The sequence below is a fragment of the Tenrec ecaudatus genome, chromosome 7 (assembly GCF_050624435.1).
Source record: "Tenrec ecaudatus isolate mTenEca1 chromosome 7, mTenEca1.hap1, whole genome shotgun sequence".
In the NCBI taxonomy this organism is placed as follows: Eukaryota; Metazoa; Chordata; class Mammalia; order Afrosoricida; family Tenrecidae; genus Tenrec; species Tenrec ecaudatus.
In genome coordinates, this window is record NC_134536.1 from 136,023,784 (window position 1) to 136,036,997 (window position 13,214).

The window sequence follows — 13,214 nt, forward strand, 5'->3', positions numbered from 1 at the left end:
AGTCCCTGGCATTGGGAGCCACTCGGAAGTCAGGTATAGTTCTGCTCCTTCAACTTGCGTCTTCGTCTACGGTAGAAGTGGGACAATCAGTAAAGCGTTTCCCTGGATCCACCACAGCCTCCCCCAATGGGAGCATCTCCCCTCATCCAGAATACAAGCTGGAAAAGTGACCATACAAGGAACTAGATCGAAACTCAGAAATGACTGAATGGCAGTGAATGTGGTTTTTTTTTATACTTAATATCTTTTGTGTATAGTCCTGTAACAGAACTTTCAATAGTGAATCCAGTGAGAGGTTCCAGAACATCAGTTTTACACTCAAGAATTCATACACGTTTTGTTTCAACTCATGCACTGCAGTCCCCTCAGCTTAAGTCCCATCCCTTATCCTCGGTGTTGTTAGTGACCGCCCGTGACTCTTGACGCCACTGCATGCCTCTCCTGCCTCTTCCCCTTGCCGTCATCCGATCAGTGATCTCAACTCCCACAAGCTGTGCCTCCTGCTGGAACCAGCCCTAGCCTCTGAGGGCAAAGGCTCCGTCCTCTCAGCCCCCTGCACGGTGCACTGGGTGCAAGGAGGTTACTGTGGAGCAGAGCAAATAAATGGCTCTCCATCAGGAGGAGATTGGAATCCACTGGTAGAAATAGCCGACCTCAGGTCTCCAAACCCAGGCTTCCAGCCAGTGTGACAACAAACCCGCCTTCTTTCCATGTGAGTCTTCTGGAAGTCTTCAGTGGGACTTATTTGGGGGTTCTGTTTCTAGGATTTGTCAAAACTGCTCTCGCACAAGGAAAATAATTCCCACCCCCAGAACCTGGGGCCAATCGAGGTGGAGGAAGTGAAAAGTGACCGTCTTGCATATAAAGCACTTGTATGTTCATCACGTGGGTCACTCCTCGTTAGATAAGAACCAGACCGGGCAGGGGATCTTCCAGCACATTCTTCAATAGATGAGATTGAACGCGTGTGCACTTCAGTCTTGTTCTAAGCGTGGCTTGGTCTGGTTTAGTATTCGGGGCTCCTAAAAGCACCCCCTCTGCTCAAATGTAATTTCTTAAGATCCCCAGTTGCATGTGGGACTGATGGCCCCGGGTCAGGTGGACATGAGGCTTTGGTGCGACGCTGGGCAGCCACTTTACCCCCATTTCATCAGGCTTCATTCGCACTTTAGGCTTTCCAAATCTAGGTCATTCTCGGGATTCCTTCAGATGCAGTTCTCGCTGTGTGCTATTTTGGAAATTTGCCACTAGGGGCCACTCTGAACACGGTTCAGCCCTGCAGCTTCCTCAGAAGAGAAGCCAGCCAACACCTTTCATGGTTATACTAAGCTATGCCTGCCACCTTTGGATGTGGAAAGCCTGCAGCTGCTCAGACTTCGAGGGGCCAGAACTGAGGCATCAGCAAGGCACTCAAGGGGCTGAGGAATGCTGGCACAGGCCAGCCCGCCCACTTTCCTGCCAGTCCAGGCGGAGGGGAAGGCCCAGGGGAGTGTGTGATAAGGTTCAGAGAGCCCTTGAGACTGGGCCCTGGTTCTGTAGCATGCCTTATTACAAAGAGCCACATTCTTCTCGGCTGCTTCAAATTCTGCTTTATAGTTTGATCTGTTCACTGAGCCCCCACTTACCCACCTAGCATTAATCTCATCTGACCAGTGCCAACTGGTTCAACATTGGGCTCCTAACTACAAGGTCAGCAGTTCAAAAACCACCAGCGGCTCCTAGGGAGGAAGATGAGCTCCCAAGTTCTGTGAAGAGTAACTGCCTCCGAAACTCAGGGTGCAGATCTACCCGTCCTTCAGGGTCGTCGCTATGAGTCGGCATCGACTCGACAGTGAGTTTGGTTTGGGTTTGCGCCCAGCAAATAATTTCCTAGAACCAGAGAAAGCCAACCAGAAGAGACCTTGCAGGGGGTGGGGGGCGTGAGAGGCTATTGGTGACCCTTCTATGTTCTATGGTGGACACTTCATATATGCATTTTTCTCTTAATCTCCCCAAACCCAGCCTTTGCATTTGGCCTTACGGTACCCATTTCTAGATAAAGCAAACTGAGGACAAGAGGCGTGTAGCACAGAGCCTTGCACACAGCGTTAGCCAAAGACAGGCCTAACGTAACTCGGGCTGTTTCCAAGTCCAGCCCATCCCCTCTTTAGTGTTGATGTCCAGGCCCCAGAGGAGGTGCAGAGAAGGAATGAGCTGGTGGCACGGCAAGAGTGAACAGGCCTTGAAGCACCACCACCCCCGCCTTTGCAGGTGGGCTGTCTCCATCCTCCTGCCGCCCCAGCGTCCGTCCAGTCCAGGCACTGCTGGAGAGGGAGGCAGGCAGGGAGCACAAATGACCCCAATCAGTATGTTTATTGGATCATCGCGGTATTAGCTTCACTCAGCTCGCCTCGCAGAAATCACCTTTTCCACGAGGATCAGCCACGGCTCCATTAGAAGCTGCTGCCCTGAGACAGCTCTGTCACAGCAAAAGGGGAGCGGGGAGTAGCTCTCCTTCCTCATTACCCGACAGAGAAAATGGCCATTTCACGTTTGCTGCATCAGAGCCCCCAAAGGAGAGGGATGCCAAGGTTCAGTGGTCTCGCAACGTTCAGCTCTAAAAATCCTCCCTGCACGCTAGCATCTGTGATGCTGTTTAAGATCAAACAAGAGAAGGGTCTTGGGGTACAGGCTGGGTACCAAGAGCTTACTGTGAGTGCTGCTGGCAGACCTGTGGGCCAAGCTTTGTGATGGGGCACCTCGGTGACCTCGTGTGGCTAGGCTCTGACGGCTCAGCCTGAAGCCCTGGGGTCTGCCCCTCTCCTTTGGTGTGCCTATCCCCGCTGACCTGGACCTAGACCAGCCCTGGCTGAGAGAGGCCCGTAGAGCAGCACCGAACCGGGACTTTGATCTTGCTGCAGCTAGGGAAGTCTGCCAGGAGGGTTGCCTGCAGATGACAAGGGGATTCCGAAGTTAGTGGGAACATTCCACCCTCTTGCCACATTCCACCGGGCCACAAACTTTCAAAAGCCCTTTCGTACTGACCCCCTCCCCACTCCAGCTCGTGGGTTTTCACATTGAGATTGGCCCTGGCACCACCTCCTCCAAGCCTCGGGTTCTCCGTCTGTAGAATGGGGAGCCTGGACACCAGCGTGGCTGGGCCCTGCCTCTAGTCCAGACTTGGGCGTGGTTTTGTGATGATCCCTTCTCTTCCGGGCCTCCCCCTAACTGGCTTCTCGTTACCGTTGCTGGAGAGACGGCGGCGGTACAGCTGTTGCTCCCTGCCCTTACGATGGGCAAACAGGGGAAGCAGAGCTACAATGAGGAGTTCAAGGTCAGCGCCCGCGTGGAGAGGACCCCGTGCTCTGCCCCAGCCCTCAGGGCAGACAGCATCCAAGGGGAAGCTGTCAGCAGCAGCTCCCCGAGCTTGACACCTGAGCCAGCACTCAGGCTGCTGATAAAATTATCATCAGAACCGGGAACGAATACCTCTCGCAATCAGGGCAACTTTCCTGAGCCAGCCGGGGAGGAGGCAAGCTGGGAAGTGTGTCAGAAGAGCTCCCCTCCAGAACTCACAAACCACAGGGAAATCATGGCAGGCCGGCTCGGGCAGGGCCCCAGGGACTACAGCTTCTGCATAAACCCAGACGGGTGGCGTTTGGTGCACATATTCGCAGCCAAATGCAGGCGGCTTGGCATGAAAAGGAACTTGGAGCTTAAAGAAAGCCCAAAACTTGCAGTGGTTTTCGGGTCGGCCCAGTGCTGGAACCGCTGTGCGACTCCCACCCTCCGCCCAGCCCCAACATCCTTAGCTCTGACAGGGCAGGGACACATCAAAGGGGGTGCTAAGAGAAGCTGGCAAGAGGGTTCCCAGGGGGATGCCGGCCCTTCCATCCCTGATCCCGGCCTGGGCCTGCCCACCAGGAAGGCGCCAAGCGTGCTAAGGGGAGATCAGGGCTTCAGGGAAGGACATGGCTTGCTGTTAAGCTTCTGGAGAAATGTGAAGACTCATTCTCCATTTCCCAAGATGCTCAAATGAGAGGAAATGGGCTTGCATCGAGCAGAGAGTTCAGGAGGGCTAAGAGCAGGCTGGCTGCCTGTGGGGTGGGTGTGTGTGTGGGGGGATGCACTCAAGGGACATTAAGACCAGTGAGAAGAGGGGTTGAGGCCTGAGAAACGCCGGGCTATGAAAAGTCATAGGCCCCAATGACAGAGCAAGCCCCGCACTAAGAGGTTGGGGAGGGAACGCCTGCCCAAGAGAAGTGATTCGGAGGTTGAATGGTTGTGGAAATCTATGCTGGCTTCTTGGAGGAGGTGGTACCTGTAAGTGGCTTAATCAGGATCCAGTAAAAGCAACACTATTGGAGGAAAGACCAGGGCAACTGAGCATGGCCAGTCTGGTTGGGTATAAAGACGTACTAAGGGAGGGAGGGTCACTTTGGCCTTCACCATGGAAGGCCCCATCAGGAGCCCTGGTGGCACAGTGGTTACTTGTTGGGCTGCTAACTGCACAGTCAGCCATTCAAAACCAGTTTGAACCAGCTGCTCTGCAGGAGAAAGAGTTAGGGACAATTCTACCCTGTCCTCTAGGGTTGCTGGGAGTTGTCATTGACTCCATGGCAGTGAGTTTGGTTTTTGGTTTGGTGGAAGGCCTAGGGATGGAACAGTCAACAGAAAGTCAAGACCTGCCCCTGACCTCTAGGGAGCTGAAGTGAAAGAAGACAGGGTCCCGGGGATCCTGGCATTATCAGATAACAGCTTTTATCTCTTAAAGAAAGTAAAAAACAAAACCAGTTGCCAACTGGTAGATTCTGGCTTCTGTGTGTGCCAGAATGCCGCTGTGCCCGCTGAGGTGTCAATGGCAATGCTTTTGGAAGGAGATCACCAGGCCTTTCTTTTGAGGTACTCCTGGGTGGACGCGAACCTCGGACTTTGGTGAAACCAGCGGAGCGAGGTCACAGCACCATCCAACTGCACCTTTCATTGCTGCTCATCGGCAAGACGCTGGGCTAGTTTTCTTTCCCTCTCCCGTCCTCGGTTTTGACATCTGTAAAGTGTAAGTGAATTAGCGTCAAAGTTTTCCACAGCATGAGGTTTCTAATTCTACCTCAATGTGATGGAGCGAATTGTGTCTTCCCAAAATGTGGCTTGGTCCCCTAACAGCAATACCTCTCGCCATTATCCCATTTGGGAAGAAGAGGTTTTCTCCACAATGCCAACATGGTGCTGTCTGTGGAGGGTGTGTCTTCAGCCAGTCACTCTGGAGAGCCAACAAAAGAGCAGAGTAGGCACAGAAGCCAGAAAGGAGGGAGGGGAGATGCCACGCCGCCCGTGAAGATTTCCAAGGAGCCCTGAACAGAAACTGCAGACAGAAAAGGACCTTCCCCCGCAGCCCACTCAGAGACGAACTTTCCCTGGGTCCCTAATGTGGACCTCTGGCTGCTCATCCAGGAGCCAAGAGATTCCATTCATCAAAGCCACCCACTTATAGTATTTCTGTTGTAGCCACAGCAGGAAGCTATGAGGAAAACATGAACAGTACCAAGCGAGAGAGAGAGAGGTGCACTTGGACACAGGGAAAACGAACAAGTAGAAACCCTTCCTGGCCTCCTTCTACCCTCAATCACAGGATGCTGGACAAGGTCCTGCAGCCATGCTGGGGCAGGCTGAGGCAGGGCCTGCATGAGGCCGGGGGCTGCGGAGGAGCCCACCCAGACACTTGTGTGCGTGTGTTACTGGGTGACTGTGGACCTTGGTTTCCTTCGCTGTAGAACAGATGAGCAGTGCCCACTGTCCCGGGCCACAGACTCCGAGGGAGTGTTCTAACTCCAGGGGACTGCGCTGCTTCTGAAGAGACCGCTGGAGGTCTCCCACTGGCAGTGAGCACAGCTCTGGCTCGGAGCAGGATAGACCCAGTAACAGTAGAAAGGACAGTGGCATCCTTGGTTTCGGTGAGGACGGCACGGGTGCGGGCATGGCGTCCTGTCAGTGCACAGCAGGGTCTCAGGAGCTAACAATACATGAGAAGGCCTTCCCGCTTCGGTGATACTGACCAGGGAGCCCGGAGACTCCTCTGGGTGATTTCCTGCTAGATGCTCTGAAGTGTGGTGGGTGGATGGAGGGGGTGGTGGGGAGGACAGAGACCCTGCCTGGGGCTGCTCGGTGGAAGCTGAGGGTCATTAGGAAGGCGCTGAGGTTTTAGTGGGAAGGGGTGGACTTCTCATTCGGACATGTGAGGAATGGAGCATCCGCTGTGTGCCAGGCTGGGGGATGCAACAGCAAACAAGACACTGGGTGCGTGGAGACCGGCGAGGATAATGCTACTAAGGAAAACGCAGGTGAGCAAGGAAGAAGAGTAACCAGGCCTGCCTGTAGGTCGTGTGGCCAGGAAAACCTCCCTGAGGAGAACGTGGGGGACCTGAATGATCAGTGAGGGGGAGTTAATGCATAGCTCCCAGGGAGAGACTGTTCCAGGCTGAGGGAACAGCAGGGACAAGATCCGAGACGAGCTGGTAGGCCAGTGTGGCAGGAGTGGGCTCCTTATGGGAGAGAATGAGGAAGGTCACAGGGATGGAGGGGGCAGACCAGGCCAGCGGGTTCTTTGGAGCCACAGGGAGCGCTTGAGCAGAGGCCCTAAGCATTATAGTCGGACTGGTTTTAGGCGGATCCTTGGGTGGGTGGGATGCCCCCAGACAGTAAGGAGCAGGCAGGGCAGGCTCCCCCCTTGGGGAAGCAGGTGCGGCTGGAAGGAGCAGGCAGGCCAGAGACTCAAGGCAGGAAGCCAGTGTCTGCTGGGCTGCAGACAGATACCAGAAGAGGTAGGGGTGGGAGGTGGTTCCCAGGGGGCAGGAAGGACCCTTGGGCTTCCCTTTGCCCAGATGAAACCTGGACAGAGCTACATGCCACTCTGATGCGGGGAGAGGCAGAGCAAAGGGCAACTTGGGGTTCTGGTTGGAGAGGGGGGCTCCTACCCCCACAGGAGAAAGGGGCTCTTGTCTGCAGTGGGAAGGTTGGAGGTGTGGAGAGCCATGCTCAGCTCCTTACCTCTCCCAGGAGCCCCACAGCCTGTGGCCTCCCATACACCATTATCAGGCAGGACCTTCCTGCCCTGGGAGGCCTGACCTGGCTGTTGTCACTGGAGTCCCTTACTGAGGGAATAGCTGGGTGACTTTGAATCAGAGAAGGGGCTTTAACTTAGACAGTGTCCAACCGAGACCCTCTTCTAGCATTTCTGTTAATGGATGGAATCAGACACTGCATCTCCCCTGCCTCCTTACCGCCCCGCTGGTTTCGGGTTCCTGTCATGCCCTCGCTTTTTCTCTCCCGGGGGCTGACATGGCACCCAGCCGAGGGGGCAAGTGGGGTCTCAAGATCAGGCCACACTCTGCTCAACAAGCTGTGCGCCCTGCCTGGCTCCGCCTGCGTTCACCCAGAGTAAAGAACTCCTTGTTTTTAAGTTTCTAAGGCGCAGTCGGGACGCTTCCCTGACCCATACACACTCCCTCCTCCCAGTCCCCAGCCTCAAACGAGGGTCAGAGGCAGCATTTACAACGTGCCTGGAGGGGGGGCAGCAGCTGCCTCCCCAGCTCCCTGGTGCTTTTCCCCTCCTTATCCATGCTGTGGGTTGCCTCCCGAAATTGCTCTGCCATCATTAACACGGAGGATTAGGTCAAATTCTAGCGGGTTTGCAGTCTTGGATGCAAAGGCAAAGCACTGATGCTGATTATTCTGTCTCTCCATGCCGTCCTCGCAGCTCTTAATCACAGGGGCTAGAGCCGCGGTGGGGGGGGGGGGGGGGGGGGGGAACGGACGTGTCGGATGGGCCAGGGCCAAGGTTCCTTCTAATCCTGGTGCCAGGCCCTGAGAGCACGTTTGCAGCCTGGTGGTCTATCTCCATCTGACTGGCCTGAACATCACAGGTAACCGTGGCTACTCTCCTCCATGGAAGAAACGATGTGTCCAACGGCAAGGCCAGTGGTCTGCTTTGAACCAGTACCAAAGCAATACATCTGAGCATTGGACTCTGAGTGTTTCGGCCTGGGCCCAAGCAGCAGGGTTTGCATTCTGGAGCTAACTGGCTGGTCTCTCACCTCTGAAAAGCATCCGTGCCTACAAGAGGCCAAGGCCCCTGACCCATCACACCTCATCCCTCCCTGGCCTCACCTTCAACCTCTGCCACCTACCCTCTGTGCCCCAGGCACAAACCTTAAGCCCTTTCTCAGGCCGGTCCTTTGCCAAGAATAACTTCTCAGCCTTGGCCCCCAGTCATAGTTGCTCTCTGTGGCCTGACCCTTCCCCTCACTTTTACCACTCCAGAATGCCCCAAATCACATCCAACTGCCAACCAAAACACCAAGTCCACTGCCATGGAGTCGATGCTGACTCAGAGTGACCCCACAGGACAGGGTCAAACTACTGTCCAGGACTGTAACTCTTTACGGGAGCAGAAAGCTCTTTCTCCCACGGAGTAGCTGGTGGTTTTGAACCTCTGGCCTTGCAGCTATCTGCCTAACGTGTACCTCCTATGCCACCAGACTCCCAGTGGTACAGTTGCTTAGTATTGGCTTTTATCATTGTTGTTGTTGTTGCTTACAGGTGTTCTCTGGGTTCTGGAACCTCATTGCCACCCCATGTGGGTTAAATCAAAAGTGTCCAGGACTTGCTTCCACTGGAGCTCAGCCCTGAGTGGATGATTGAGAGCAGTTGGTGCCCACATACCTATTCATCCCAGCTCCCTCATGAGCTAAGGTGAGCTAAGCCTGATGGGTGCTCTGTATCGTCTCCCAGGTCCTCCAGTGAGGTTGAACCCCAGTAGCCCACCATGACACTGGTTGGATAATTCAGCCTTTATTGACTGCCCTACCTTTCCCATCTCACCTGTGCACTCCCCACACCCTGTCTCCTTAATCAGCCAACTAAACTCACTCACTGCCACAGAGTCCATGCAGACTCACAGCAACCCCAGAGGACAGAGTAGAGCTGCTCCCCTGGGTTCCCCAGGCTGTAAATTACGCACATTCAAATCACTGCCCCAGGCTCAGCTTCTGCTCACCCTCCTTTCCGACCTTGTGCCCAGACCCCCTCTCTTGCCCTTGCACTCTTTCTGGGGCCGAACGATTGGTTATTCTTCTGTTTGGGGGTTCTCCAGAGCTCTCCTCGCTGTGGCTCATCCAGCCCTATGTCTTGGAGACCCATTTGCCCAGGGAACTCTTTGGGGACAGATGTTGTGTGGGCCTGTTTTGTTTTCCTCTTTATTCTCTGCATCTAGGCAGGTATGTATATATGTATATGTATGTATGTATGTATATTGAGAGCCAGCAGTGGAAATGTGACAGCAGAGGAAATGGAAAGGATTAAACAGGGTCCCATATCTTTCTAGAAAGAGGCACTGGAGCAATGACTCCAGACTCTGTCACATTAGGTGGCATGGGTGGAACTTGAACCTCCCCACTCCCTTACTCACCAGCCTCCAGTGGCACCCTACCATTGCCATCTTCAGCAGGGCTTCGCTGGACTTTTAATACTCTCCATTATCTGCTCCCATCCTGAGAGGCAGTCCGGCCTCTTGTGGAGAGACAGGCTTTGCTGTTGCCTGCTTGGTTTCAAATTCTCCCTCTGCCAGTTCCAGCTGGGTGATCACAGGCACGTTACTTACCCTCTCTAGGCACCTGCTTCCTGTTTATTAAATACGGGGACTACCGCTTCCCTGCTGTAGATGGAGAATGACTTTCAGTATATTTCATGCATAGACCAAAAGCCACCGAATCATGCAAATTCAAAATACCGAATCTTAATATCTCAAAGGAAAATAAATAAAAGCAAGCATAGGTTCTGTCTCCAGGTACACAGTTTTGAAAATTGGATGGCCCTGGTGACACATTGGAACCCTGCTGGCAGAATGATTGCTGGTCCCGGTGCTGACTGCAAGGTCGGCAGTTTGAAACCACTAGCCACTCCCCGGGGATTGGGGCTTTCTGCTCCCATAAAGAGTGACAGTTTTGGAAACTCGCAGAGGCAGTTCTATTCTGTCATACAGGGTCGGTATGATCGCTGGCAGTGGGCGGGTGTTGTTTCTCTTCGGTGGCACGATGGTTAAGTGCTTGGCTGCTAACAGACAGTAAGGCTGGCACTTGGAACTCCCCCCACCGCTCTTGCTCTGTGAGCGAGGCAGGTAAATCTACCCCCCACCCCTGCACAGATTTGAAAGAGCCATCAAGTCGATTGAGTCCCAGGACAGAGGAGAACAGCCCCTATGGATCCCTGAGGCTGAAAATCTTTACCTGATAGGAAGGCATCCTCGCTCTCCTTCAGAGAGATGAGGGGCTTCGAACTCCTGACTTGAGATTAGCCGCCCAGCCCATAATCCACTATGGCACCAGGGCCTCTTTCCCACGCAGATGACAGCCTATCACCCCCTCCCTAGGGAGCTACTCTGCCTCCTAGGCGTCAGAATGAACCCCAAGGCGCCTAACAGAAGCCGTTCTCCCAGAACCTGGGCACCAGCACCACAGCAGGGGCGCGGGAATACTGGAGGAATGAACCCCGGTCAGCAGGCCTGCAGTGTGTGTGTGGAGCCGACTTCCATCTGCATCCCTCAGGCAGGACCAAATGCTAACCCTGGAGGGTGGGTGCGGCTTTAGGCGCCCCTGCTGTGCTCTGACACTAGCTCGGGCATGCGGGTCCTCTTGTTGATTGATGTTGTCTGTCCGGGGGTCCCAGGCCAGGAGTAACGGGAAGCACCAATCCCAGGAATGTGTTCTTATATTTAGCTTTCACTCACTCTGTCTGTTGTTCTGGGAATTGACTTCAAACGGAATCTAAACGCACCCTGAAGGCCCGGCTGTCCAAGGACAGGTCTTGGAGGAGCGACTCCCCCGGCGCCCAGCCTCCTCCCGGGGCCTCTCCAGCCCAGCCCTTCCCCCGGCCCCAGACGCGTCCGGCTCCGCGGCGCCAGGCGGTGGGCGCGGAAAGGGAGGCTCAGTCTGCGAAGCCAAGACTTGCTTAGGAGGGGCTGCGGCAATCTTAGCGAGCCGCCTCTGCTCGGCGAGCCCGACCTGGGAGGGCGAGGCTAGGGTGGGCCAGGCAGGGGGTCGTGAGGGCCTTGGCAGGTGGAGGGCCGCTGGAGAGCCCCTTTCTCCTGGGGCAAGGGCCTTGGGGGGTACCCAGCAGGCGTGGCTGCTCAGTGCCGGTTATCTGGAAGCCTGCAGAGCTCGAGCAGCCTCGTGGCAGAAGCTTCTGGACCTGGGATGGCCCAGCCGAGGAGCAGTCTCGACGGGCTGTGAACCCGGAGGTCGCTGGCCCAGGGCGGCACGGGAACCAGGGGCGGGATGGGGCGCGCCCATGCCCCTACTATGCCTGGGCCTGAAGGACTTCACCTGAAACCCAGGCGGCCCCTCCCCTCATAGGGGACCCCTCCCTCGCCTCCATTCCCCTGGAGGAGAGGTGGTCCGTTTCCAGACTGGACCCACCCCGCACGGTGGGACATACACTCAGCAGACATCCGTTGCCCACTCCCAGCTCCGGGAGGGGCTCCTTTGCACTTGCCCCTCCCCACCCCCGCCCTAGACAGGCTCTTCTGCTAACAAGCGCCCTTGGTTCACAACACCCCCCGCCCCCCGCAACTCCCGTGTATGGAGACCCCTGACATCAGGTGAAGGACCGCGCAGATCAAGATGCGCGGGGGCCGGGCCACCTCTAGTTGTCAACACCCGCTCCTCGCCTCCGCACCCCCCCAAATCCGGAGCCGCGTCCCCCCGCTCGCCAGGCACGCGCGCGCGCACACACACACACACACACACACACACACCACACGCGCGCGCACACCCAGACTCACGCTCACACAGACACAAGCACACCCGCGCGCAGACCCCGCCCGCTGCCCCGCCCCGGCCCCTGCGGGCCCCGCACACAGTCCGCCCCGGGTGCTGGGAGGCGGCGGCTTGGGGAGATTTGATTTTCCCGCAGCCCGGGCATCCCGGAGCCGGAGCTCGAGCGGAGGAGCTGGCGCTCGCAGCCGCGTCCCCAACCCCGCCACCGCCCGCGCGGAGCCCAGGCGAGAGGCGGCGCAGTCCGCACGGCTCCCAGCTCTGCTCTGCCCGCGCCGGGCCACCTCCGCCTCCCGCGCCCCATCCGGCGCCTCCAGCCCCACGCCCCTCGCTGGGGCTCCAGCGCCCCCCCACCCTGCCGCCCCCCACTCCTTGCCCGCAGCCACGCGCCCCTCTTCCTGGGCCCCTCTCCATAGCTCCTCTTGCCTTCCCTGCTGCCCTCTGCTCGCGCCTCTCTCTGCCTCTCCCCGCTGAGCCCTAACACCCTGGGCACCTTGCCGCTCACCACTGGGTCCCCAACCTCCTCGGTTCGCTGCCCGAACCCTCCTCTCCGCGCTTCCCCGCCCCCTTTCCTCTCTCACTTCCCACGCCCCCTCGCCGCTCTCCCCTATTCCCCCCTAGCTGCCCGGCCCCCCCCCCCCCCCCCCCGGGCATCTGAGTTAGGGGAGAGTCTCGGCTCCAGTCGCTCCGGAGGAGGCGCGAATCGCGCTCGGGGTTGACTAATTTGGGGTGTGGGGCGCAGTGGGCGATGGAGCAGCCCGAGGACATGGCGTCGCTGAGCGAGTTCGACTCCTTGGCGGGCAGCATCCCGGCCACCAAGGTGGAGATCACCGTTTCCTGCAGGTGAGCCGCCCGCTGGCCGGGTCCCCCCCCCCCCCCCCGCCTCCCGGATCCCCTCCATCCCGCCCCGCCCCACCCCTAGATCCGGAGCTCTGCAGCCCCGCAATCCCAGTCGCCTCAACCCTCAGCTGCTGCGAGCTCCCTTCCTTCATGGACGCCCACCTGCCTCCGTCCGCCTAGAGCCCCTGCCCAACCGCTGGTGGACGGGCGGAGGAGAGGGGAGGACGGCCTGAGGTCCCATCCTGGAAAGTTTGCCCGCCCGGCTGTTGCAGGGACGAGCTGGGGAGACTCAGGAACAGGGTCCAGATGCCCGAATGGAGAGTCAGATGGAGATGGTGAAAGATAAGCAAGGGTCTCTCCACTAGCCCCAGGCTCTGATCAACAAGCCCCAAATTCCCAAGGGGAGTGACCTGCCCCTCTCCTTTCAAGGCGCCAGCCTTCTCTTTTTCTGCACGTTTCCCTATTCTCCCCCTTCCTCTCCCCGTCCTCCTCTCCTGCCCTCTTAGACCCCAGAATTCTAAATCGCTCTTTCACCTCCCATAACGACAAAGCTGGCTCAGGGAGCTGATC

The 13,214-nt window shown here is 57.0% G+C and overlaps 1 protein-coding gene across 1 annotated transcript in view; it reads left to right on the plus strand.

Annotated features, from left to right (window-relative positions):
• The first annotated feature begins 12,552 nt into the window (after window positions 1-12,552).
• The window catches only part of LOC142452521 (copine-5-like), a 55,829-nt gene continuing 55,167 nt past the window's right edge, over window positions 12,553-13,214 (plus strand). Inside the window, exon 1 of the mRNA XM_075553802.1 lies at window positions 12,553-12,647. Within this exon, the coding sequence (XP_075409917.1) occupies window positions 12,553-12,647 (95 nt within the window). The remainder of the gene's footprint in view (window positions 12,648-13,214) is intronic.